At 46.8% G+C, this 26,376-nt stretch overlaps 1 protein-coding gene across 1 annotated transcript in view; it reads left to right on the plus strand.

Annotated features, from left to right (window-relative positions):
- SH3PXD2B (SH3 and PX domains 2B) overlaps window positions 1–26,376 on the plus strand; it is a 112,699-nt gene that overhangs the window by 33,810 nt on the left and 52,513 nt on the right. The window contains exons 3-4 of the mRNA XM_082835889.1: window positions 11,433–11,508; window positions 18,339–18,415. Coding sequence (XP_082692015.1) covers window positions 11,433–11,508; window positions 18,339–18,415 — 153 coding nt within the window. The remainder of the gene's footprint in view (window positions 1–11,432; window positions 11,509–18,338; window positions 18,416–26,376) is intronic.

Here is a 26,376-nt window from a genome sequence, read left to right on the forward strand (position 1 = left end):
CCAGTATCACCAAACAATCTACATTATAAATTGCCAAGAGTCATTGCATACTGGACAGAAGTTGACACCAGTTACCTAATTACTTAATATGTAATGAACTCATAAGTGATGTTTTGTGTTCACTATGCAACAAACCAAACAGTATCATATACAAATGATACTTTTCTTCTGGTCCGCAGCAAACATGTACCAAATGTCAGTACCCAAAGAGGCTCTATGTTAAAGATGTTATGATACCATCTAAAAGGGACTTGGCAGGAGCAGACACGGGCATGGGCGGGGGAAGGGCTGACCCTGGAGGAAAGGCAGGAAAGACGATAGCAGTAATGCCCCGCACCTCCGAAAGTGGTCCTGCGTGAGAAAGACAGAGATCCGTACCCCCTTGCTCAGACGCAAGAGTGATTGATGTGATCCATTTCGGCAGGTCTTTAGAGCGTGGGTGTCGGGTAGATATTTTGCAAGTCGCTAGACTGATTTTTCATGCACCGAGGGTCCGTGTTACAGGGGCAGCAGTGCTACCTATATTTTTGCTTTCAGAGGCCTCTTGCCTGCCTGGTGCTTCCAAGAAGGAACAGAGGGGGCAGAGATGAGTGACATGGGTGATTGCTAGCCTAGGGGCCATTGGCACCCACAGAGCAGACACCCACTCAGCTAGCTTAGGCAGAGAGAAGTGGGGGTGGACTGATGAGAGGAGGCCAGTGTGCCCCCACGGAAACCAGAGCCGGGAGTACAGCCGGCCTCACAGGGGCCCGGAACCAGCTACAGAATGACCCACTGGAAGCCTGGCAGCTCCCGGGCCGTGTGTCCCGTGGCCACAAGCTCTCCCATCGAAACTGCTCCCTTTCCCACCAGCCCCTCTGGACCAGCTTCTTCCGCCAAACAGCACCTTCAGTCCCCAAGTTGAAGTGCCCTTCCCTGGGTCAAGGCACTGGAGTTGGTGGGTTCGGCTCCAGTCTCTGGGAGAGAGCATCTGAGTGTCAGCCTCCTGGGTCAGAGTCCACCCCCCCGAGCCTGCTAGCTGTGGCCAGAGGGGTGGGGCGGGTGGGACAGCATCATCTAGAGGAGGAGATTCAATGAGAAGAGGGTGGGGAAGAGGCCCTGGTGGCGCGGACAGAAATGCTCACTGCTGCCCTTTGGCAGCCTATGGGCCAGGCAGTGTGTGGGGAACTTGCCTGTGTTACCGAGTTCCCTATTCCAGCCTCGCCCAGGGCTTCAGACCTTGACTTCTGGGGTTAGGCAAACCTGGGTTCATTCACATCTCAGCTTTGCCTTTTCAGATCTCAGCTCAGTGTCACCGCTGTATGTTTCTGAGCCTCAGTTTCCCCATCCACACACTGTATTAAGAATGAAAGCACTTTGCTCACATCTGCCGTGACAGTTCAGTCAGTTGTGCTTTGCTCGGTAAGCGTTATCTGTCATCTGCTGTCGCTCTGCTCACATGGGATTTGCCCAAGGTGACATTGTTTGGGAACGTTTTCGAGCCAGGGTTGGATCCCAAGGCAACCTGGTCTGAAGCCTGCATTCCCTCCACTCTCCTGTTCTAACTCAACTTTCTTATTTCTACCAGAACTTAAAAGTGAGGTTTCCTTCCCTCCAACCCCAGCATAATTAGTAAGAATTGGAGGTTTGCTGCAACATAAATAGCTGCCTTAGAGTCTCCTCCCGTAACAAAGTCTTCTAAAGACGGGGCTTAAGCCAGCTTTAAAGAGTCCCAGATGGGCAACTGGAGTGGGAGAGTCCTGGAATTCCAGAGGGTCCTGCTGTCCTGGAAATGGCCTGCCCGGCCCCCCAGCCCCGCACCTGAGAGAGGGAAGCTGGAAGAAGGGGCTGATCCCAAGGACCCGGCAAGGATGCCGGCCCGCATGGGGCTGCGACACCCTGAAGTTGGATGGTTTCATGATTCCGCCCTCCCCTCCCTCCCTGTCTGGCGAGTAGCCTTGGCTTTTGCAGCAGTAACTTGGCCGAGAGCATGGGGAGGGTCAAGCTTTCGTGGAGGAACAGCTCGGCCAGTGTGGCGTAATGGAAACAGCAGGCGACTCAGTCAGGAGACTTGGGACCCAGCCACCTGTTCTGTGTGGCCACGGGCACACCCCTTAACCCCTCTGTGCCTGATGGTGATTTCTTCATCGGTAGCGTGGGGCTGATGCTAGGGAAACAGCTGGCATTCCTGAGGTACCGCCTGCTCAGCATCAGGATGTAGTGACTCATTTAATCCTCATGTCAAGCTTATCAAATGATACAGATGAAGAAACCCAGGCTCAGAAAGGTTAAGTCATTTGCCCGAGGTCACACAGCCGATGAGCATTAGAACTCGGCTTTGAAGCTGGGCAGGCAATACCAGGGTCCACAGTCTTAGTCACTCTGCTCTTACCGGTGGCTACTTCACGAGGCTCCTTTGGAGTTAAAAGTGATGATGTGTGTCCGGAAGAGGCAAATCCATAGAGACAGAAAGCAGATTAGTGGTTGCCGGGAGCTGGGGGGAGGGAGAAAGGAGGAGAGACTGTTAATGGGAACTGGGTGTCTTTTTAGGGTGATGAAAATGTTCTGGAATTAGATAGTGGTCATGGTTGCACAACCTTGGGAATATTCTAAAACCCACTGCATTGAACACTTTAAAAGGGTGCATTTTATGGTATGTGACGTATATCTCAATTTCTTTTTGTAAGAAAGTGATGATGTGTGTGAGAGCAGTTTCTGGGCTGTCGAGCCCTGAGCTAGTGTCAGCTGTTGGGATTATTGATAGGCGTGGGTTGCTGCTAGGAATTGGCATGAAGATTAGAGCAGGCGGTGATGCCAGTTTAATAGAGTGGTTAAGACCCTGGGCTTTTATCCAAATGCTGCCACTTCCTGGCCATGAGACCTTGTTTTAGTCAGAAGTGTTTTAGTTGCAGATGACAGAAACCCAGTCCATATGGATTATTCAAAAATTACATTGATTAGCTAAATGGAACTGAGAAGACTAAGGGTACTTGGCTTCAGGTATGGCTGGATCTAGGTGCCACAGGGTGAACCAGGACCTGCCTTTCTCCACTTCTTGGTCTCCTCTGTGTCCAGGCAGGGTGTTGTCTGGTATGGTGGCAGCCACAGCTCCCAGCTGTATCCAGCGGTCAGCTCAGTGACTTCAGGGAAAAAGAGAACACCCCAACGGTTTCAGCACAAGTCTCATTGTTTCATCTTGGGTAATGGCCAGGCCAGTCAGGGCCAGCCCAGGAACTGGAGTAGAATCAGCATCACATCCATGCTGACTAATAGAGGAGTAGAAGATTCCCCAGAGGAGATCAGAGACCTGCTGCCAAAGAAGGGAAAATAACCTGTAGATGACAAAAAAGTAAATGTTCCCTCTGGTGGGGACAGGACACTCAGGCAGAGGAAACAGTCTGCAGAGAGGCCGCTGGGGTAGAAGGAAGGAGCATGACTCAGGCTCCTTCATGGGAAAAGAAACTCACAGTCAACCAGCAAGAAAGTCCCCTTTCTGACAGATCACCTTCTGATATGATTTCCCAACTCCCTTGTCTTAGGAAAGCTGGACTCTGATAGTCATGCCTACCACTACTGGTTAACTTCTGGCAACGTGTCTCACTCACGTGAGGGCGCTCTGGCAACATGTCTCACTCACGTGAGGGTGCAGGCGGTAGAGCCCTGGGCTTGGAGTGGGAAGACCTGGTGTCAGGTCCCAGCCCTCTGTCTGACTGGCTGTGTGGCCTTGGGCAGGGCCCTCAGCCTCTCTGAACCTCTCTTTCTGCCCTCATCTGGGCACACTCTGGAGAGTCTATCAGAGTGTAACAGAGGGAGCTGGCCTCCGAACAGGGCACTGGGTGGGGACAGGAATGCCTGGAGAGCTGAGGGCAGCACCTAGCAGAAATGTGGTTGGTTGAGTGACGTCATAACAATATCGACGACTGTTTACTACAAGGCACTAGATGTCCATATATACGCCATCTCATGTAGTCCTCACTTAGAGGCCTGAAGTCAGTGTTGTGTCCACGTCACAGATGGGGGAAGGGAAGCTCAGAGAGGCAGAGTCACGTGCCTAAAGAGGAGCATGGCTGGACTCAGGCCCAGGTGTGGTTGAGTCTGAAGCCTGTGCTCCTGCCTCCCGAAGGTCCAGGATTGCCTTCGAATCTGTCTGCTCTTAGAGTTCTGTCCTCTGAAGGCCCGTTCGGTACCTCCCTGTGAGATGCAGGCATAGTCTATCCTGCAGAGGACTGCTCTGAGCAGAGCACGAGCCCTGCACAGACACGCCTCGGATGTGTGATGGGTACACTTTACCCTGTGCCATGTGACCTTTGCCCTCTGAGTTTTCCCACTAGTTCATTGCATCCCCCAGGCCGAGGGTCATAGTCATCCCTGGAGCCAGGTCTTCCCTCACAGAGGGCACAGTGAAATGTTTGCAAGTGTTCAAAGAGTGTCCTCTGTGCCAGCCAGGGAACTCAGGCAGGGCTTGCTTCCTGGAGGAGGTGACATCTGAGCAGGGTCTTGATAATGAGTAAGGAGTTGCCCCACTGACAGGATGGGGGAGGGCATCCCACACAGAGGAAACCATGTGTGCAAAGGTGCAGAAGTGTGAGAGAGCAGGACTGTGAGCTGGGCATCTTGCAGAATTCCGACAGCGGGGGTGGCGCCAGGGGGATGCACAGAGCCAGCTGGCTCACCCTGCCCGGCAGGGAGTTCTCGAGAGAAGCACCAATGACATGTGTCCTGGAAGCAGGAACACTCCATGCTTAGGGGACTGCTTCCAGGCACGGGGGCTTTCCGGGGGATCCGTTTCCCAAATGCAGCACATCACAGAGCTGAAGGCAAGCCGGAGGCGGCATCTTGACCTGTGCCTTTGTTTTTCCCCAGAGAAGGGAACCGGAGACAGGAGAGGCTGTCCCAGGTCACACAGCAAACATTGTTTGTTTCCAGTTTCTGTTGAGATAGAACTGGCCTGTCCCCCTTCTGAGAGTTTTGTAGCCCCAGATGCACTTAATGAGCTTTGGGGACTGTCTGCCCAGAAGCCCCCAGGCGCCACCGCAGAAGCCAAGGGGAAGGGAGTGTTTTTCTCCCGTCTTTTCTGGGAGCAGGTGTAGGAGGGGCAGGGCTGAGGTTCTCGCTCCCTAGGCGGGCCTTGCCCAGCTGGGAAGACATCCCAGCGAGCTCCTAGTCAACACCTGGCCTAGGATTCCACCAACCATCTATACCCAGATACTGCCTTTGCTGAACCCTGAGACACACTCTTTCCCCAGACATTGTCTTCTGAAATTGGAGTGTGCCTCCCACATGTTTTATATGCTTAATGGAATATTTGTTCCCTTCCATCTGAAAAGCCGTTGCCATATTGATGGTATAGAGCTGAGAAAATACGGTAGCTGCCTTTTCTTCACACAGCACAGTCATCCCTTGGTATCCCTGGGGGAATTGGTTCCAGCATCACTCCCTTCATGCCCCTCGCCCAACAGATACCAAAATCGGACGATGCTCACGTCCCTCATGTTAAATGGCCTGGCATTTGCTTATATCATCCTCCTGTATACTTTAAATCATCTCTAGATTACTTATAATACCTAATACGATGTAAATGCTATGTAAATACAAGGTAAATGCTATGTAAATTGTTGCCAGCCATGGCAGAATCAAGTTTTGCTTTTTTGGAACTTTCTGGAAGTTCCCCCCCCCGAATATTTCGATCTGCCATTGGTTGAATCTGCAGATATGGAACCCAAGGATATGGAGGGACCAACTGCAATCCTTAATTAGGAAAACAGAAAGAGGCAAGGTGTGTTGGTCAATTGCGTCTAAGGCCCAATGCAGGTTCTGTTGCCGCCACCTGGAACATAATTTCTCCTCTCCTAGACAATGGCTGACCAAACCAGTTAACCACTTTTTCATTCATTTGTTCATCCATTGATTCATTCATTCTTTGCATAAATATATCCCAAGAGCCTACCATGTACCAGTGAGGGGGGCGGGGCAGGACACAGGGCAGCCTAGTAAGGGGGTCGGGCTGAGAACATGCTGCCCTGACTGGGAGGGACAGCAAGGAGGAAAGAAGTGGACGGACAAGGAGGGGCGGCAGGCTCCAAGGGGCATGTCCTGGGGCATGCCGACATTTAGACAAAGCAGCTCATCGAGGGGACAGAGTCCCCAAAGACAGCCAACCACGTGCTGTAGAGCAGGCCCAGCTATGTTGTCGCGTCCTGCTCTGAGAACCATGCGACTCCCCGCCAGCCTGCAGCTGCCCACGATGGTCACCCCGGCCCTTCTGCACTGCCTGCTCTCGCTCTTCTGGGACGCGAGGCCTTTGTCATAGTGAGGGAGTAAATCCCTCCCAAGTCCAGTCTGCTGCTAACACAAACCACGTGTGGACCTCCACGCCAGCCTCCACGGTATTTTCCTTGGACAGCCTGTCTCCTCTCCCTCCACCACAAGCTGTGTCTTAAAAACTGCTGATGGAGTGTTCTCTCGTTCCCCTTGTGATGTGGCAGCTTGACGTGGCTCCCCCTCCCTTCCTACCCCCCAAGACTCACTCACTTTCCTCCTCAATTTTCAGTCCCCTGCACCCTCAGCCCAACTTCCTTTTATTATCTGGGGGGAGGGGTGTGGACTTTCCAGTTTCCAAGGATACCGTCTGCAGTTGGACTTTGCCCGGCATGCCTCTGGTCCTGCCGCTGCAGACATCCCGGGTCTGGGGGGTCCCTACAGAGGGTCTGGAATGCCACCCATGTCTGTTTTAAAGCCTGTGAGTGCCAAGTGTGACAGTTCCCTGGATAGAAGCAGCCTGTGGCCTGTGAACCCAGACACACTAAGACCAAAAACAAAACAGCTCGCAGGCCTCTGATCACCTGTCCTCGCGAAGAGCGGTCATACAGATTGCAGTTACCGTTGACGGGAGGATAAGATGAAATAAAGCTAGATACGGCTAAAAGAGGAGAATGAGTCCAGCCCTGTGCCACGAGTCACGTGAGGCTATTTCAATGTAAATTTCAGTTAATTAAGATTAAATAAAATTAAAACGTCAGCTTCTCAGTCGCGGGAGCCACATTTCAAGTGCTCAGTAGCTAGCCATCCAAGGGCTGGTGGCTGCCGTAAGGGACAGCAGAGATATAGAACATCTCCATCATCGTAGAAAGGTCTATTGGAAAGCCCAGCTCTGGCCACTGAGGAGACCTGGGTAGTCGGAGGAATTTTACCAACCTTAAAACACAGCCTCATTGTGGAATATTATTCAGCCTTAAAAAGGAAGGAAATTCCAGCACATATTATGAAACGGATGAACCTTGAAGACGTTATTCTAAGTGAAAGAAGCCATACACGAAGGACAAATACTTATATGCAGTGCCAAGCATAGTCAGATTTATAGAGATAGAAGGTAGGATGGTGGTTGCCAAGGGCTGGAGGAGAGGAATGGGGAGTTAGTGTTTAATGGCTATAGAGTTTCAGTGTGGGATGATGTAGAGGTTCTGGAGATGGAGGGTGGTGATGGTTGCACAACAGTGTACTTAATGCCGCTAAATTATACACTTAAAATGGTTGAAATGATCGATTTTATGTTATGTATACTCAACACAAAAACACACACACATTCTCAGTAAATAATGAACATTTTCCCCAAATAATTCTCAGAATAACATTCACTGTGGGCAGAGTGCAAGGAGGGGGCATTTCTTGTTGAGCCCCCAGTGCATCCCCACTTCACAGTTCACATACAACATTCATTTACACAACCCCCCTGCCCGGCAGACTGTGTCTGTCATTCTGCAGGTGGTGAATCAGACTCATCAGGCGAGGTCTCTCGCCAAGGACACACAGCCGGCATGAGGAATCATTAGGATTAAACCCCAGGGCTGTCTGGTCCCCAGGGATAATGTCTGTGGTTAGAGTTTGCAACATTAAACCCAGGTCCGCTGCCTCAAATTAATAACACTTGGGGAGACACTTCAGCTCTTTGAGCTCCACTTATTTGGGTAGAAGCAACTGAGGACACAGGGTGAGAGAGTAACTCTCTAAGACAGAGCTGTGAAGACCACAGGGAAATGCAGTGCTGGGCAGGGCTTCTTTAGCTAGTGTGTGCACATTCAGATAGGGAGGGGCTCAGCAGGAACCTGGGAGAGCGCATATAAGTGGGGTACAGTGGACAGATTACCTTTAAAAAAAAATAGTTCCCCTGAACGGTGTTCCAACACTGTCTTCACAAATAAAATTGAGAAGGAAAAAAAAAGATAGTGTTAGGTCAAACCTATAAATCTCTAAAAAGATGCTGCAGCTAAGATTGATTAATCACCCTGCCTTTAAAAAAGAAGCACGCTGTTTGCCTGTGCATGGAATATGAAACTTACCTGGTCTCAGGCTGATTTTTCATGTTCATGTGACAGCTGCCTAAGAGAGTGATCTTAGGGGAAAAGAATGGGATTTAGATTGAGATACTTGAACTGGCTGGACCACCACTTAGCTGTGTGACCTCAAACAGTTCATTGTGTCCTGCTCCCCAGTTTCTCCATCTGTGACATGGGGGTTGTCCATTGCTTTCACAGGATTATTATGAAGGACAGATAAAATCATATGTCTGAAAAGGATTAACTGTAAACAGTCAAACCAGTTAGCAGTGGTTACTAATTATTATTTAATATTAGTAATGTGAATATTATTAATCGGAGGTACTCAGCAAACATCTGAAGCTGCCCCCACTCCCAAATTTCACTCAGATGCATTCATTGGTCTAGCCAGTTTTTATTGAGTGCCTACTATGTGCCAGCATTGAAAAGCTCCTGGATTCAAAAAGGGAAGCCTCCCTTTGCAGCAAGGCCCACTGTGGCCTCACCAGCTGCTGAATGATGTTGAACCAAGCATTTCCCCATCACCACACAGCACAGAATAGGGGCCAGTTGGAAATCACAAATAAAACCGCAGCCTCATGGGCAGCCCTTTAGGGTTGCCAGCCAAGCTGAGTCTGACCCTCCTACGCAGGGGTGTCACATAAAACAGTGCTAAGGAGGCAGGGAGCTCCAGCCTGGATAAATGGCCCTGTTTCCTGAGCGCTGGGGAGCAATCCTTTTTAATTGCCTTAGTAGCATCTCAGAGGCGGGTGAGGCAATGGCAGAGAAGCTGTGGGCTTCTGTCTCTGGCCCTGCCCCTTGCTGGCTGCAGGCCCATGGCAGATTTCTTCACTCCTCTGGACTTCAGTTCCCTGGATAATAATGTCCACCTTGAATGGGGTATTCTGCAGATTTCGTGAGAGGATATGTCTAAAGAATCTAACCTGTGCTTGGCATGTAAACTTGTTTCTCTTCTCTCCCACTCAGGTCTCTCCTCCCTCCCCCTACACTATAGCTGTGCTTACTTCTCCAGGCTATTCGAAGCTGCTTTTATGCTATCAGAGGGATACATCTTTTTTTTTTTAATTGAAGTATAGCTGATTTACAATGTTATGTTAGTTTTAGGTGTATAACATAGTGATTCAGTATTTTTGTAGATTGTACTCCACTATAGGTTATTACAAGGTAATGGCTATAATTCCCTGTGCTGTACAATATATCCTCATTACTTATCTATTTTATACATAGTAGTTACTATCTGTTAATCCTATACCCCTAACTTGTCCCTCCTGCCTTCCCTTTCGCCTTTGGTAGCTACAAGTTTGTTTTCTATGTCTGTGAGTCTGTTTCTGTTTTGCATAGACATTCATTTGTATTATTTTTTAGATTCCACATATAAGTGATACCGTATAGTATTTGTCTTTCTATGACTTATTTCACTAAGCATAATATTCTCTAGGTGCATCCGTGTTGCTGCAGATGGCAGAATTTCATTCTTTATGGCTAATATTCCATTGTATGTATGTATGTGTGTGTGTGTGTATACACACACACACACACACACACACACACACACCCCACATCTTTGTTTTTTTTTCCTCTCGTGAATTTGTTTTTGTTTTTATTGCTTCTCAATCCAGTTGTCTATTGATGGGCATTTGGATTGCTTCCATGTCTTCGCTATTGTAAATAGTGCTGCTATGAATGTTGGGGTGCATGTATCTTCTTCAGTATATACCCAGGAGTGGGATTGCTGGATCATATGGTAGTTCTATTTTTAGATTCTTGAGGAACCTCCATACTGTTCTCCACAGTGGCTGCATCAATTTACATTCCCACCAACAGTGCACAAGGGTTCCCTTTTCTCTACATCCAGAGGGACACATCTTGAGTGCCAGAGTGACTTTCTCCTTGAGGTAAAATGATGGGCGGGCCTCTCACATCCAGCCATCACTTCAGGAGGCTCAGGACTCCCTTTTCTTCTGCTTGAATCCTGGGCCCATATACTAATCAGGGTGGGTTACGATATGCTGCTATGACAACTAGCCTCACTGTACACAGGGTTTATTTCTCACTAGGGCTACATGTCCATCAGAGGTTGTTGGGGGCTCTGGACCCTTGCTGGCAGAGAAGCCACACTCTGGAGCATGGCCATCACGTGGCAGATGGAAATGAAGAGTGGTGAATCAGGCACCAGTCCTAAGTCTTCCACCCCAAAGTGAGCCACGTCTCTCCTGCTCACAGTTAATTGGCCACGTCCCACTTCAAGGGGGTGGGGACGTACAAATCTACCAAGCGCTCAGGAGAAGAACCAGAAATCTGGTGACAGCATTTATGACCACACAGCCCAGCTTTAATCTGTAAAGCCATGTTGGCAGTTGGTATCATTATGGCCAACTAAGGATGAGGCCCGAGGTATGTCACTTACCCCGACCGCAAGTAGCAGATCCTGGTGACTTTGTATATCCAGTCAGATACTTCACATTTATTCCTTAAAATGTCAGAGAGGCATTTAACGTTATCAGAAAACATGAAAGGTTTTCGTTTTGGGTGCCCCATCCCTGTGCTTCCTCTAGCCTCACAGCAAGCCTGCACCTACCTCTCTAGATGCTTCCTACACCACCCTGCAATGACCATTCTACTTTTCAGTCTCTCTCTAGACACTGAATCTTTTCATCGCTGCACCCCATGTGCCTGACACAGAGCCAGGCATGGAGCTGAGCCAGCCTGGGGAAGTCTTAGTGGGGCAGGGGCGTGTCATGATCTCGCAGGTAATGATTAATTGAGTCTCCATAGTTTGTTCCTGAACACAGCCTGGCAGTTCTTAGGAAACAGGATGACCTGCCGTCTGTGGAATTCTGGGGGCTCTGGGGGTGTTGTTCACGCTTCAGGTCCTGTGGCTGGAGCGCCCGGGGGAACTGAGAATGGTCTCTCCCAACTCTGAGCCTTCACTAGTCTGGCAGCTGTGGACCTAGAGGATTGTTTGCATGGATATCCTAGGTCCAGTTGACACTGCCTTCCCCATTAGTTTGGAAAGCTGAACGAAGTGAACTTTTATATATCGCATCACACAGTTCACATAATTCCTTTAAAACGTCAGAGATGCATTTATCAGGTTTTTTTGTTATTCTCCCCATTTAGATGCAGATGTTGGACAAATTTCCCATGGAAGGAGGACAGAAGGACCCCAAACAGCGGATCATTCCCTTTCTTCCAGGTAAGTGAGACACATGCTCTCAGATGGGGCCTCTGGGCTCCCAACACAGCTCTCAGATCTCTCCCCTCCTCCTCCTTGAGGCATTGTCCCAGTGACCAGACCTTAGTCATTTGTTGAGATCAGTGCCTAAGGATATGGGCTTTGGAGTTAGATGCGATGCTATTTACCAGCTGCTTGACCTTAGGCAAGACACTTCACTTCTGGGATCCTCGGTTTCTCCCATCTCTAAAATGAGAATAATTCAAGGTCATACACTTTGTGTAGTGAGTGGCATCTATTATAATGGCTACTGTGTTTGTTTTCTTTCTTTCTTTTGTTTTAATTGGGGTATAGTTGTTTTACAATGTTGTGTTAGTTTCTACCATACAACAAAGTGGAGTTCCCTGTGCTATACAGCAGGTTATTAGTTATCTAGTTTATACATATTAGTGTATATTTGTCAATCCCAATCTCCCAATTCATCCCAGCCACCCCCCACCCCCTGTATTTGTTTTCTGTCGTGCATAACAAATTACCACCCAGTTAGCAGCTTAAAAGGATACCCATTTACTATCTCACAGCTCTGTTGGTCGGAAGTCCAGGCAGGCTCAGCTGGGTTCTCTGTTTAGGGTCTTAAAAGACCAAAGTCAAGATCTTGGCTGGACTGGGCACTTACCTGGAGGTTCTGGGGAAGAGTCTACTTCCAACCTCATTCAGGCTGTGGACAGAATTCAGCTCATTGCAGCTCTAGAACCCAGATACCTGTTTCCTTCCTGGCTGTCTGTTGGGAGCCCCCTCAGCTTCCAGAGGCTACCTGTATTCCTCATCCATCTTCAATCTGGCAACAGGGCACTGAATCTCTCTCCCGTGCTTGGAATCTCTGACGTCCCCTCCTGCCACCAGCTGGAGAAAGCTGTCTGCTTTTAAAGGCTCATGTGATTACCTCGTACCCACTTGGCTAATCCAGGATAATCTCCCTCTCTTGAAATGAACTGAGGCATATCATATAACATGGAGTGAGATTCCATTGTATTCACAGGCTCTGAGATTAAGGTGGGACATCCTTGGGGGGCCATTTAAGAAATTCTGCCTGCCTGCATACCTGCCTGAGTGGGCCAAGCACCTTCTGAGTGTCAGGCACTGTGGAGGAGTTAATGCAACCATGGCTGGTCCCTGCTCTCAAGACATTCAGTGTCCCCTTCCCCCCAAAAAAAATTCTTACCAAAGGAATAACGTCAAGGCTTCAACTCAAAAAACTGGGTTACCCAAACCAATGTTATAGCTTCAACTAATAATAGCTACCATTTATTAGCTCTCTATTGTGGGCCAGTCACTGGGCTGAGTGCTTTACATTCATTAGCTTGTTTAATCCTTAGAACAATCCTGAAGGGCAGCCATTACTATGCCCATTTCACAGATGAGGAAATTGAGGCTCCAAGAAACTATAATCACTTGCATAAATGGCAGAGCTGGGATTCAGTCACAGGTATGGCAGGCTCAGAATTCATGCCCAGAGTCAGACAGCCCAGGTTCAAATCCCAGTGCCCCTAATCATCTACTCTGTTCCCTTGGGTAAATTACTTAAGCACATGGAGTTTCATTGCTACATTTGCACATTGGAGATCATAGTTGTTCTTAAATGATAGAGTTGTTAGGAGGATTAGGTAAGTGCCTGCTATGTAACTAGCAGCAACTAAGCACTTACTAGTATCTTTATGTACAGGTAATCAGCAAATTGGCAATCACCCTAAATTACAAATATTTAGAGCTGGCCAGCCCTTTAAATCTTTTTCGTAATGCAGACAAGGGGGCAGGCACTGAGATGGATCACCCAGGGGCCCATTCTCCCCTCCCCCACTGCAGGATTCTGCAATCAGCACATCGTGTCATCGAGTGAGTTTAGAGACAGGGTAGATGTATTTGCCAGGCCCCCATTTACTGGGAGATCATTGGCCTAAAAAAACCTCATGTTTTTAGTTCTTCCACGGGGAGAGAACACTGGAATTTGTTTCCTTATTGGAGGAAAGCCGGTATGCCAGCTGCAGTAGCCACATCTCAGCACCCGAAGCATGTGCTTTGGAGTTCAACAGGCCCAGTCCTGTGACCTCCAGCATACGACATCTCCCCGCCACCTTTGAGCCTCAGTTTCTCATGTGTAACATGGGACAGTGACCCCCTGCTTCACAAGCTTCTCTCCCTGGCACATGGAAGGTTCTCAGTAAAGGCAGAAACAGGGTCCTGGGACATTCCTTTGGAATTTGGGGGCCTTTCATGTCTTGGAGTCCTACTTAAATGACCAATCTGGAGATTTAAGTTGAAATGGGCTCTAAATGTATATTTTTCTTCAAGGAAAAAAAGGAAAGCAGTGAGTTATAACTCTTTGCTGGTGAAAGGCAAAACCAGCTGTGGAAAAACTTCCCAGGACAGGGAAGAACTTGAGCCGACCCTCCCCCCAGCCCCTGAAAGCTTTCGTGGTTACGTAATCCTTTTCCACCCACGAATTCATGAAAATGCTGTTCTCAGGGACTTGGCTCCGTTGTCCCTGCTCAGGACACCCACTTGTAGCTTGGAGAGGCCCCGTTGGGCCCTAGGACCCCTGGAGCATCCCTTCCCAGCCCACCTCTTAGCTTTTCCTTGAGGCCGAGACCAAGGGCAGGGACGGGTGGGAGAAACGTCCCCTCTCCTAGGGGTCAGTTTTCTGCCAAGACTGCCACGTCAGCAGAACAAAAGCGAGTTTCATGTTAGCACAAAGGCCGGGAGGGGGGCGGGTGCGGGGAGAGCAGCCCTGTGCAATTTTCCATCCCAGCAAGAGCTGGGGAAGCCAACTTGGCAGAGGATGCGGCTTGAAAAATAAGAATTACAGTTTGGCCTTCCTCCACTGTGGAAAACAAAAGCCTGCTCGTTCCCACCAAAGGCTGTTCTCTCCTCTGATCACCCTTCCCATTCCAGGAAGGCTGGCCTGAGGGGAGGGCTGGGTGCGGGCTCACTAGCCCTCCTTCTCTCCGTGACTCACACGGAAGCTTCACAGCAAGCAGCAGATCCGCATTTCACCTGGAGGCACCAGCCAGGGGGACGCTGGCCGCTCTGTTCTGCCCCACAGCCCAGGGCCTGAGCGGTAACTCCACTCCGCTGTGCTGTGGATAAATGATGAATTAGCCTGTCAGAGGCAGGTCTTAAGAAACCAAGTTAGGGGTTGAGGACAGGAGAGGTGCTCTTCCTTGTAGAATATAAGGCAGTATCATGTAACCTATTTTTTAAACAAAGTAATTACCCTTTTTTAAGCACCTAGGGAGGGCCAAGCCCTGTACTGGCGTATCACGGAGATGACTACTAAGAGATAGGGGCTGCTCTCCCATTTTACAGATGAGGAGACTGAGGCTCTGCCAGGTAAATGCATTTCCCAAGGCAGCACAGGAAGGAATAGACCCCCTGGGATTGGCTTGGGGCCTCACTGACCCTGTGGAGCCTGTGGCCTCCCCGGCACGTGCTACTCCTGCCGAGGGGACTTCCTGTCCCCACTGCTGGCAGGGCACCTGACATGTGCCCAGAGACTCACTGAGGCCACACAGGAAGAGGAGTGACATTATTGTGCCACACCCCCAGGAGATGTTGAAGGCGCCTGAGTTCTTTTTTTTGTTTGTTTTTTTAACATCTTTATTGGAGTATAATTGCTTTACAATGGTGTGTTAGTTTCTGCTTTATAACAAAGTGAATCAGTTATACATATACATATGCTACCATATCTCTTCCCTCTTGCGTCTCCCTCCCTCCCACCCTCCCTATCCCACCCCTCTAGGTGGTCACAAACCACCGAGCTGATCTCCCTGTGCTATGCGGCTGCTTCCCACTAGCTATCTATTTTACGTTTGGTAGTGTACATATGTCCATGCCACTCTCTCACTTTGTCCCAGCTTACCCTTCCCCCTCCCCATCTCCTCAAGTCCATTCTCTAGTAGGTCTGTGTCTTTATTCCCATGCCTGAGTTCTTGGTCCTCTCCCAGCCCCTGCAGGCCGGGCCTCGGGCAAATTCTCTTGCGCCGTGGTGGCTCTGAGGTTGCCCTGTGCCAGGGCGGTGCTAGCACCATGCCCTTTGTAAATTTTTCGCGTCAGGTCACAGCCTTCTCAGTAAGAGACCTGTAGACCCCTCTCTCCACCCTTCCTCTGATTTTATAGAAGGGGAAATTATACCAAAGTGGGACCAAAATGTTTTTGGTAGGCACCAAAATGTTGTTGGTAGGCACCCCTTCTCCCATTCTGAGAAATAGATTAGAGGGCAGGAAGCGTTTGCTATGTAGGATTTCTCTTCACAGGCACACACTTCTTATTTTTCCTGAAGGTTCAGGATTCTCCTAGGAATTCTCATCTTCAAGTGGTCCCACCCATGAGGGTGGTGATTATTACTCCCACCCAGGGAAGGACTGCCCCACCCAGAATGTCAGCAGGGGCCCTCCCTGTTGGAAAGCACTAGTGCCAGGAAGGCAGGCCCCCAGTGCCTGTGCACAAAGGGCTCACACAGAGCCTGCACCTAGGGAGTGAATGAGGGAATATCATCGGCTCTAGGGAGACCAGGTTGTAAACTCCTTCCCGCTTTGCTGCATAATTTGCTTTTTTCGTTTTAAATGACATGAACATTTTCTGATTCCCAAAGCAATCAATATTTATAGTAGGCACTTTGCAGAAAGTATAAAGAAGAACACAGAAAGGCTTTGTCTTCTACCCTCAGAGACAAGCACTATGAACCCTGTGAAGCATTTTCTTCTAGATTTTTTCTCTTCTAACAAGTGTGGTGTATCAGAAATTTGACTCACTCATCAGAATTAAACCCGTCACCATTATAAAGAAAGGAGATCCTTGTTATTAAGGAATATAAGGAATATGTATTTCATCTCGTTGTGGGTTCTTTTTTAATTAAATGGAAATGAACAAAAAAAGGATTTCTATTAGGTTGACCATATCTACTTCATTTCCTGATTGTGCCTTTTTGCCCAAGAGCACGTTGTCAGATTATTTTAAATGTGATCTTAACCATATGGTCTTTTTGGGTACAAATCTCCCTGACCACCTTGCATTGCAAATCTTTAAAAGTCAATAGGCTGTTTCCCATCATCCCTTTCGATTCTGTCCTATGATGAAAACTCTTTATGGGCCTTTCCTACCGTCTTGTCCCTGTTCACCCAAGGCTGACCCATGGAGACAGCAGTCTCACCAGCACCATCTCAGATGAGTGGTTAACCTCTCCTCACCCTGCCAGCCTCGTAACCCAAATTCTTCTCCAGGACCTACCTCCTTGGACCAGAATTAGGTGAAGTTCTTAGTAGGTCTCCATGCTCTGCAGTCTGGAGAGCTGTGGTCTCCCTGTGCGTTCCTTTTTGACCCCTAGAGACCTCCTGGTCGCCCCGCATGAGCATGGCAGGGGGGCTTGTCTCCATCCCCCACCTCTTTGTCGCTCCTTGATGTCTTATTTCTGATTTTCCAGCCCCTGCCTCTGTGACAGATCCAGAATGGTGTGGCCATGCTGTCTGGATCCTCAGTGCACGAGCTTGGCCACCATCTCCCCATGAGAGGACCTCCTTTAAGACTCTCGGGAACCCGCTGATTTGCTTGAAACAAACCTCACCCATAATGTTTCAGCATCTTGGATATTTCCTGAGACCCTCAGTGGCATCATTTATATACTTGTCTTTGCCTATGACCCATGTCCTCTGCCCATACGTCACACTGGAGGTTCTGGTACCACACCCCAGGGCTCAGATGTCACCCAGCAAGCAGTGAATGGGCTGTTAGTATTCGGTGTGGTAGGAGGGCTTGGAGCCCTCTGTTACAAACACTTATTGGCGAAGGAATTGAAGGGATTTGTCGTCCTGGCAGGTGGAATCCACCTTCATGCATTGATCCGACGTGAGTGCCATGTGGCAGGGGCAAAAAGTTGACTAAAGCCGAGTCAGTCCCTATTTGGGCGGAGCCCCACGACTAGTAGGAAGGAAGAAGACATGTAAATCGACAATGTGATGTGTACAATCAGAGACAGGAACTCTTTTTGTTTTTTTTTAAATTTTATTGAAGTATAGTTGATTTACAATGTTGTGTTAATTTCTGCTGTACAGCAAAGTGATTCAGTTATACATATATATATATTCTTTTTCATATTCTTTTCCGTTATGGTTTATCACAGGATATCGAATGTAGTTCCCTGTGCTATATAATAGGACCCTATTGTTTATCCATCCTATATATACTAGTTTGCCTCTGCTAATCCTAAACTCCCAATATTTACCGCCCCCCCAACCCTTGGCAACCGCAAGTCTGTTCTGAAAGAGATAGGAACTCTTAACCCATTTGAAGTGTGTAAGAGTTTCCCAGCAGTGGTAGTGGATGGGGAAGGTATTCCAGGCAGAGGGAAAGGCACAGAAGTAGGAGAGAGCGTGGAGTATTGGGAAAACATCAGACTAGAGCAGAAGGTATACAAAGAAATAGGAGGGAGGGGGACTGAGCTGTTGGGTGAGGGCATATCTGAGTGTTCGCTGAACTGCTCACCGCATCTGATAATCTTATAGTTGGACAGGGGACCTCCGATCATCAGGTCTTCCTTCCTTGGTTTGATTTCAGCCTCCCTTATCTCACCAAAACTTATCCACTGAGCCCCACTCCCTCAAGCCCTTGCACTAGAGCTGTGAACAGGGAGGGCTTTGGAGGACCAAGCATGGGGTCATCCAGGCCCTGTGGATGTCCGGCAGCCAGGAATTTAGGTACCACTCAGGCCTACCAGAGGCAGCCACATCCTCATTCTCCCAGGTTGCTGAGAGCTTGTCAATGCTCCCTTACAACGCTGTATGCGCTTTCCTCTCCTGCAGGCAAAATTCTCTTCCGACGGAGCCACATTCGGGACGTGGCCGTCAAACGCTTGATACCAATCGATGAATACTGTAAGGTAAGTCTGAGAAATGCCAACACTTCCCTGTGTCTCGTGTCTTCCCCGTGGGTAGTTTTGGGGTTTTTTTGTTTGTTTGTTTTTTCTTTTCCTTTTCTGACTACAGGATGCCCATTGTGAAAGGTCTGTACGGGTGAAAAAAATATAAAGAAATTAGAAAAACCAATCACCCATGATCCTTCAACTCAGAGGCAACAATTACGAAGGTTTTTACATATTTCCTTTCTCTCCTTTCTCTCTGCATGCATTTCTTTATGGTATTGAGATCATCCCATATGTGTTAGTTTTGTTGCTCTTTCTCTTTTCTCTCATATTAAAAGAATATCCCCATGCTATTAAAAAAAATCTTCTTGAACCTGCTTTTAATGGTTGCATAGTATTCCATTGTGCATGAATGTTCTAGAAGTTATTCAGCCAACCCCTGTTGGACAGTGCAGCTGGCTTCCAATCCCTTAAATGTTCTCAACCACAAGGGGCCTCCCTGCCTTTTGGTTATGTTTTGTTTGATTTGAGGCTGAGGTCAAGAAAGAAGCATATTTTTCTTTTGTTTAGCTTCCCTACTCTTTAGTATTTATTCCTCTAACTTAAAATCACTAGCAGTTTGATTGGAGAAGGGTAGGAATAGAAAAAATGCCTTAAAAATGGAGCAGTGAATGCTTTCTCCCCCTAAGATCAGGAGCAAAAGCAAAGTATATTTGCTCTCTCCACCTCTGATCTACATTTTACTGGAGATTCTAGCTGGTGTAAGCAGGCAAGAAAAAGGAATAAAAGGCATATGGATTAGAAGGGACTGTCTTGATTCACAGATGACATGACTCTACTGTAGAAAACCATGAGGAGTGGTTTTCTAGACCTGCTAGAACCTGCTAGAACTTATAAATGAGCTTAGTGAGATTACAGGATTCAAGACAAATATTAAAAAATCAATTGTATTTCTACCTACTAGTAGGGAACAACCCAAAAATGAAATTAAGAAAATAATTCCACTCACAGTAGCATCAAAAAGAATAAAATAATTAGGAATAAATTTAATAAAAGAAGTACAAAGTTTATACACTGAAACTACAAAACATGGTTGAGGGACGTTAAAGAAACTCTAAATGAATGGAGAGACATTCCATACTCATGGATTAGGAGACTCAATAGTGTTAAATTGGCAATTCTCCCCCAGTTGACACAGAGTCAATGCAATCTCTGCCAAAATCTTAGTAGGCTTTTTTGTAGAAATGAACAAGCTGATCCTAAAGTGTATGGGCTCAGAATAGCCAAAACAATTTTGAAAAAGAACAAAATTAGAGAACAAAATTGTACTACCCATTTTCCAAACTTCTTATGAAGCTACAGTAATCAAGACTGTAGTACTGGTGTAGCACTTCCCTGGTGGTGCAGTAGTTAAGAATCCACCTGCCAGGGGCTTCCCTGGTGGCGCAGTGGTTGAGAATCTGCCTGCTAATGCAGGGGACATGGGTTCGAGCCCTGGTCTGGGAGGATCACACATGCCGCGGAGCAACTAGGCCCGTGAGCCACAACTACTGAGCCTGCGCGTCTGGAGCCTGTGCTTCGCAACAAGAGAGGCCGCGATAGTGAGAGGCCCGCGCACCGCGATGAAGAGTGGCCCCCGCTTGCCACAACTAGAGAAAGCCCTCGCACAGAAACGAGGACCCAACACAGCAAAAATAAATAAATTCATTAATAAACACCTACCCCCAACATCTTCTTTAAAAAAAAAAAAGAATCCACCTGCCAATGCAGGGGACGTGGGTTAGATTCCTGGTCGGGAAGATCCCACATGCCGCAGAGCAACTAAACGCATGTGCCTCAACTACTGAGCCTGCGAGCCACAACTGCTGAGCCCATGTGCCACAACTACTGAAGCCTGCGCACCTAGAGCCCATGCTCCACGCAAGAGAAGCCACCGCAATGAGAAGCCTGTGCACCGCAACAAAGAGCATCCCCCCTCACTGCAACTAGAGAAAGCCCGTGCACAGCAATGAAGACCCGACACAGACAAAAATAAATAAGTAAATTATTTATTTATTTATTGGGGGGAGAAAGAAAAGACTGTGGTACTGGTGTAAGGATAGGCGGATGGACCACTGGAAGAGAACTGAGAGTCTAGAAGTAAACTCTTCAGATTTATACTCAACTGATTTTCAACAAAGGTGCCAATTAATTCAATGGGAAAGGGCAGTCTTTTTAACAAATGATGGGATCATGGGATATCCATATGCAAAAAAATAAAGAATAAATTTTTAAAATTGGACTGTGACCTCACACCATGCATAAAAAATCAGCTCAACTCAAAATGGATCATAGACCTAAATATAAAAGCTAAAACTATAAAACTTCTAGAAAAAAACATAAAAGAATCTTCATGACCTTGGTTTAGGCAAAGAGTCTTAGATATAATACCAAAAGGGAAAAATTGATATGTTCGACTTCAATAAGCTTACACATTTCTGTGCTTCAAAAGATGTCATGAAGAAAATGAAGACATGCCACAGATTAGGAGAAAATATTTGTAAGTCATATATCTGAGAAAGGACTTGTGTTGAGACTATATAAACAACTCTTACAACTCAAAAATAGAAAGACAACCCCAGTTTAAAAATAGACAAAAGAGGGCTTCCCTGGTGGCGCAGCGGTTGAGCGTCCGCCTGCCGATGCAGGGGACACGGGTTCATGCCCCAGTCCGGGAAGATCCCACATGCCTCGGAGCGGCTGGGCCCGTGAGCCGTGGCCGCTGAGCCTGTGCGTCCGGAGCCTGTGCTCCGCAACGGGAGAGGCCACAGCAGTGAGAGACCGCAGTGAGAGACCTGCAAAAAATAATAATAATTAAAAAAATAAAAATAAACAAAAGATTGAATAGAAACTTCACCCATGAAGACATACAATGCTTAATAAGCACACACAAAGTTGTTCAACATCATTAATCATCAGGGCAATGAAAGATATTGTTGAGATGCCTACACAGCCTCCAGAATGACTGTAATCAACAAGACACACAAGGGGTGGGGATGTGAGAGAAGGCGGAGCTCTTCATTCTGCTGGAGACATACGATGGAAACCACTTTGGGAAAACAGTATGGCAGTTTCTTCAAAAGCGAAATGTATCATACGATTACTCTCAGGTACATACTCACAAGAAGTGAAAACCGTCCACGCAAAGAATTGGATGCAATTGTTCATGGCAGCATTAATTCGTAATAGCCCCAAATTGGAAGCAATCCCTATGTCTATCATCTGGAGAATAGATAAAGAAAATGTGGAACAGGCATACGATAGAATATTGTTCGACAGTGAAATACTGATTAAGGCTGCAAGATGAATGAATCTCAGAAACATGATGCCAGATGCAAAAGACTATATTTTGTATGATTCCATTTACGTGAAATGTGCAGAAAAGGCAAATCTAGAGAAAGCAGGTCAGTGGTTTCCTGGGCCTTGGGGCAGTGGAAATGGAGATGGACTGCAAATGAGGTTGGGGACATTTTTGAGGTGATGGAAAAGTTCTAAAACTAGAATGTGGTGATGGTTGCCCAACTCTATAATTTGAATTTGAATCATTGAATTGTGTACTTCTAATGGGTGGATTTTATGGTGCATAAATTATACTTCAGTAAGTCTGTAGAAAAAGTTTGAAGGGGGAAAGTGTGGGGATAGACGCCCCTCTCTTGGCAGGAAATGTCATGGAAGGGCAGAAAATCACTCCTGATTGAGCATCTTCTCTTTACCAGACATGACCACATTTCATCCCTCTGATACCATGGAGGACGTGTTCTTTTTCCCTTTGTGTTGATGAGGAAATGGAGGCCCAACAAAGTTACTCACAATAACAGTATTCGAGACTTTGAGAGACGAACCCAGCCCTTTTAGGACTTGGCACTCACATACCACTTATGGCCTCTCTAAGAAAGTACAAATTCAAGAGGCCAAAATAGTTAAGCATGTGTTTCCTAGAAGCAGTTAGACTCAGACTCTTCTCTCTCCTAAGGATACCCTTAAAAAAGGGATGGTGGGCTTCCCTGGTGGCGCAGTGGTTGAGAGTCCACCTGCCGATGCAGGGGACACGGGTTCGTGCCCCGGTCCGGGAAGATCCCACATGCCATGGAGCGGCTGGGCCCGTGAGCCATGGCCGCTGAGCCTGAGCGTCCGGAGCCTGTGCTCCGCAACGGGAGAGGCCACAACAGTGAGAGGCCCGCGTACCACAAAAAAAGGGATGGCGATGAGGGGCGGGGCTCGTCACTCAGGCACAAAGACACCACTGCTGCCTCCCAGATCTCAGAGGAAAGTTCAGATCTTTGCTCTTTGTCCTTTTCCAAACCTCTAGAGCCTAAAATTCCTTTGTCCGGGCCCTGCTGGCAAGAACTTTGAACCCTTGCGGTCACCTTAGCCAGCTGGCAAGTTCCACCTGGTACCTTCCCAGAAACCTCAGCCCAAGTGTGCTCTCCTGCTTCTTCCCCAGCCCACCCAACTTCTCTCCAGTCACACCTTCCTCTCACCCAGGGCTTCCCGAACCCCTGGACATTTGATTTGGAAAAGGAAATATAAAATCTTGGAGGGATAAGGGACAGCAGCAGCTGCCTGTATCTGGCTATGCTTGGAATGGTCCAGAGATCATGAATTGACCTGGATTAACCACAGGGAAGAAACTGCTTATGTTACCTTATGTTACATGAGCCGCATGGAAGTTACCACCCCTGCTATTAATGCATCATAAGAAGCAGAGCAGTTATTTGGGGGTTTTAGTTGGCCAGATTCCCTGGGCTTAGCTTCAAGGGTACTGCCCTCCTGGAAGGAGATGAAACCATCCCTTTTGTTACAAGGCCTGTGAAGTCTTTTAGAGACTGCATAGACCTTTATGTAACATTCGGTCTCTGTTATTGACGTTGTTGTGAGCTGACTTAAGCCGATTTGATCTATCACTGTCAGCCTTATCTTGGTAGAAATTGGTAGTTTCCAATAGGTAAAGATAGAGGAAGGCTGTAGATGTCCCCAAACCTAGCTACCAGCTAGGAAGAAACTTTCTGCTCTACCAGACCTATCATAAAGTTACAGTATTTAACATAGTATGGTGTTGGCACAACGATAGACAACTATTGGAACAAAATAGAGAACACAGAAACAGACCTATGTGTATTTAGACACTTTGATACTAACAAAAGCAGTTTTGTAGATCATTGAGGAAAGGTAGGATTCCTCAGTAAATGGGTATCCGTATTGGAAAAAACAAGAAAGGTAACTAACCCCTGCCTTGCACACACATGGAATCATTTCCAAGTACATTGAAGACCTAAATGTAAGAGGTAATTATAAAAGGTTTTAGAAGATAAAAATAGGAAAATATCTTCATAATCTCTAGGTATAGAGGGACTTCTAAAGACACAAAAAGTACCAAGCATAAAAAGATTCATTTATTTGACTACAGTAAATTTAAGGACTTCTGTTCATCAAAAGACACAATGAAAACGAGACTCGGGCTTCCCTGGTGGCGCAGTGGTTGAGAGTCCGCCTGCCGATGCAGGGGACGCGGGTTCGTGCCCCGGTCCGGGAGGATCCCACATGCGGCTGGGCCCGTGAGCCACGGCCACTGAGCCTGCGCGTCCAGAGCCTGTGCTCCGCAACGGGAGAGGCCACAACAGTGAGAGGCCCGTGTACCGCAAAAAAAAAAAAAAAAGAAAAAAAGAAAACGAGACTCAGCCAAATCCTGCCACACATACAAGCATTTGTTATCAAGCAGCTCCCTAAACAGACTCTCAAGTTGTTCTGTAAACTCAGTGAAATACCAGCTGTCTTGTCTGACACCGCTTTGCATGAAAGTTTCCTTAAGACAGATGCAATGGTATCCTAGTGGCAGGATCAGCTAATCCTAACCATGGTCTGACAGTAAAATCTTCAAGAAGAGGTCGAACACAGAGGGTTCAGAATCCTAGAACCAGGGTACCATGAAGAAGGATGTATAATGCTGGGCTCGCCGTGTTCTGTTCATGCAAGGGCCACCCCTCATTTCACCAGTGAAGAAAATTATTTCTGACACCTGTTATGCTAGTAAATAGAGGCTATAGTGTTGGTCAGAGGTGAAGATAGCTGAAGCCCCAAAGTAGCCTTTTCTCAAATGAGAACTTGTGATTAGAGTCTCCTACTTGCTGAAGTGTTCATTCCCGATGAGGGTACTTCAGATATTAACTCACCATTATTAGAGTGTAGGTTAAATCTAACACACACACATACACACACACACACACACCTATGAACGTGTGAGTGTGTATGCCCGTGCTGTAGTATTTTATTTTTTTATTTTAATTTTTTATTTTATTGAAGTATAGTTGATTTACAATGTTGTGTTAATTTCTGCTGTACAGCAAAGTGACTCAGTTATATATATATATTTTTTCATATTCTTTTCCATTATGGTTTATCATAGGATATTGCATATAGTTCCCTGTGCTATACAGTAGGACCTTGTTGTTTATCCATCCTATATATAATAGCTTGCATCTGCTAATCCCAAATTCCCAATACTTCCCTCCCCCACCCCCTCTACTGTGCTGTAGTAATGGGTTGACCAAAAAGTTCATTTGAGTTTTTCCATAACATCTTACGAAAACCCCAAACAAACATTTTGGCCAACGCTAATGTTTTAAAGTAAACTCTGCAGGCAGTAAACAGTAGTGTTTACCAGACTCCAGTCCCTTGAGACCTCCCCTGAAGATTTTTACCATATTCTACTACCTATATTATTATTAATATTTTTCTTTATATTAATTCACTTTTTTAACCTCTTTAAAAATATATATTTTAGAGAAAATTTTATATCACAACCATAATGTGAAACTGGTATCACATACCCTAAAAGTAAAAATAAAAACAGTGGTGCAACAGCAACAAAAACTGTCTTTAAATCTAGCCCGCTTCTGTTGCTTACTACCAGAGGAAGCTCTGCAGAGCCTGGTCACGCTCACGGGAAGCAAGTTGGGGAAGTTCTTTCTTCTAGGAATTTTATCGTTTCAGGTCTTATGTTTAAGGCTTTAATCCATTTTGAGTTGATTTTTGTGTATGGTATAAGATAAGGGCCCAATTTCATTCTTTTGCATATGGATATCCAGTTTTCCCAGCACCATTTGTTGAAGAAGCTGTCCTCCCCCCGCCGTGTATTCTTGGCACCTTTGTTGAGGATCAGTTAACCATATGCATGGATTTATTTCAGGGCTCTTGGCAATGATCTCATGGATATGACACGAAAATCATAGGCAACAAAAACAAAAATAAAGAAGTGGGAATACATCAAACTAAAAAGCTTCTGCACAGCAAAATAAATAATCTATAGAGTGAAAAGGCAAACTACAGAATGGGAGCAAATATTTGCAAATCACATATCTGATAAGGGGTTAATCCCCAAAATATCAATATGTAAGGAACTTATGCATCTCAATAGCAAAAAGAGCTAATGCCCCAATTTTTAAATGGGCCAAAGGCTTGAATAGACCTTTCTCCAGAGAAGATACACAAATGACCAACAGGTATATGAAAAGTTGCTCAGTGTCGCGAATCAATAGGGAAATGCAAACCAAAACCACAATATGATATCACCTCACTTCTGTCAGGATGGCTAGTATCAAAAACAATAACATGAAGTAAGTCAGAAAGAGAAAAATAAATACTGTATGCTAACACATATATATGGAATCTAAAAAAAAGTGGTTCTGATGGACGTAGGGGCAGGATAGGAATAAAGACTCAGACGTAGAGAATGGACTCGAGGACACGGGGAAGGGGAAGGGGAAGCTGGGATGAAGTGAGAGAGTGGCATGGGCATATATACACTACCAAACGTAAAATAGATAGCTAGTGGGAAGCAGCCACATAGCACAGGGAGATCAGCTCGGTGCTTTGTGACCACCTAGAGGGGTGGCATAGGGAAGGTGGGAGGGAGGGGGTATGGGGATATATGTATACATATA

This window comes from Leucopleurus acutus (assembly GCF_964270905.1).
Source record: "Leucopleurus acutus genome assembly, chromosome: 3".
Classification (NCBI taxonomy): domain Eukaryota; kingdom Metazoa; phylum Chordata; class Mammalia; order Artiodactyla; family Delphinidae; genus Leucopleurus; species Leucopleurus acutus.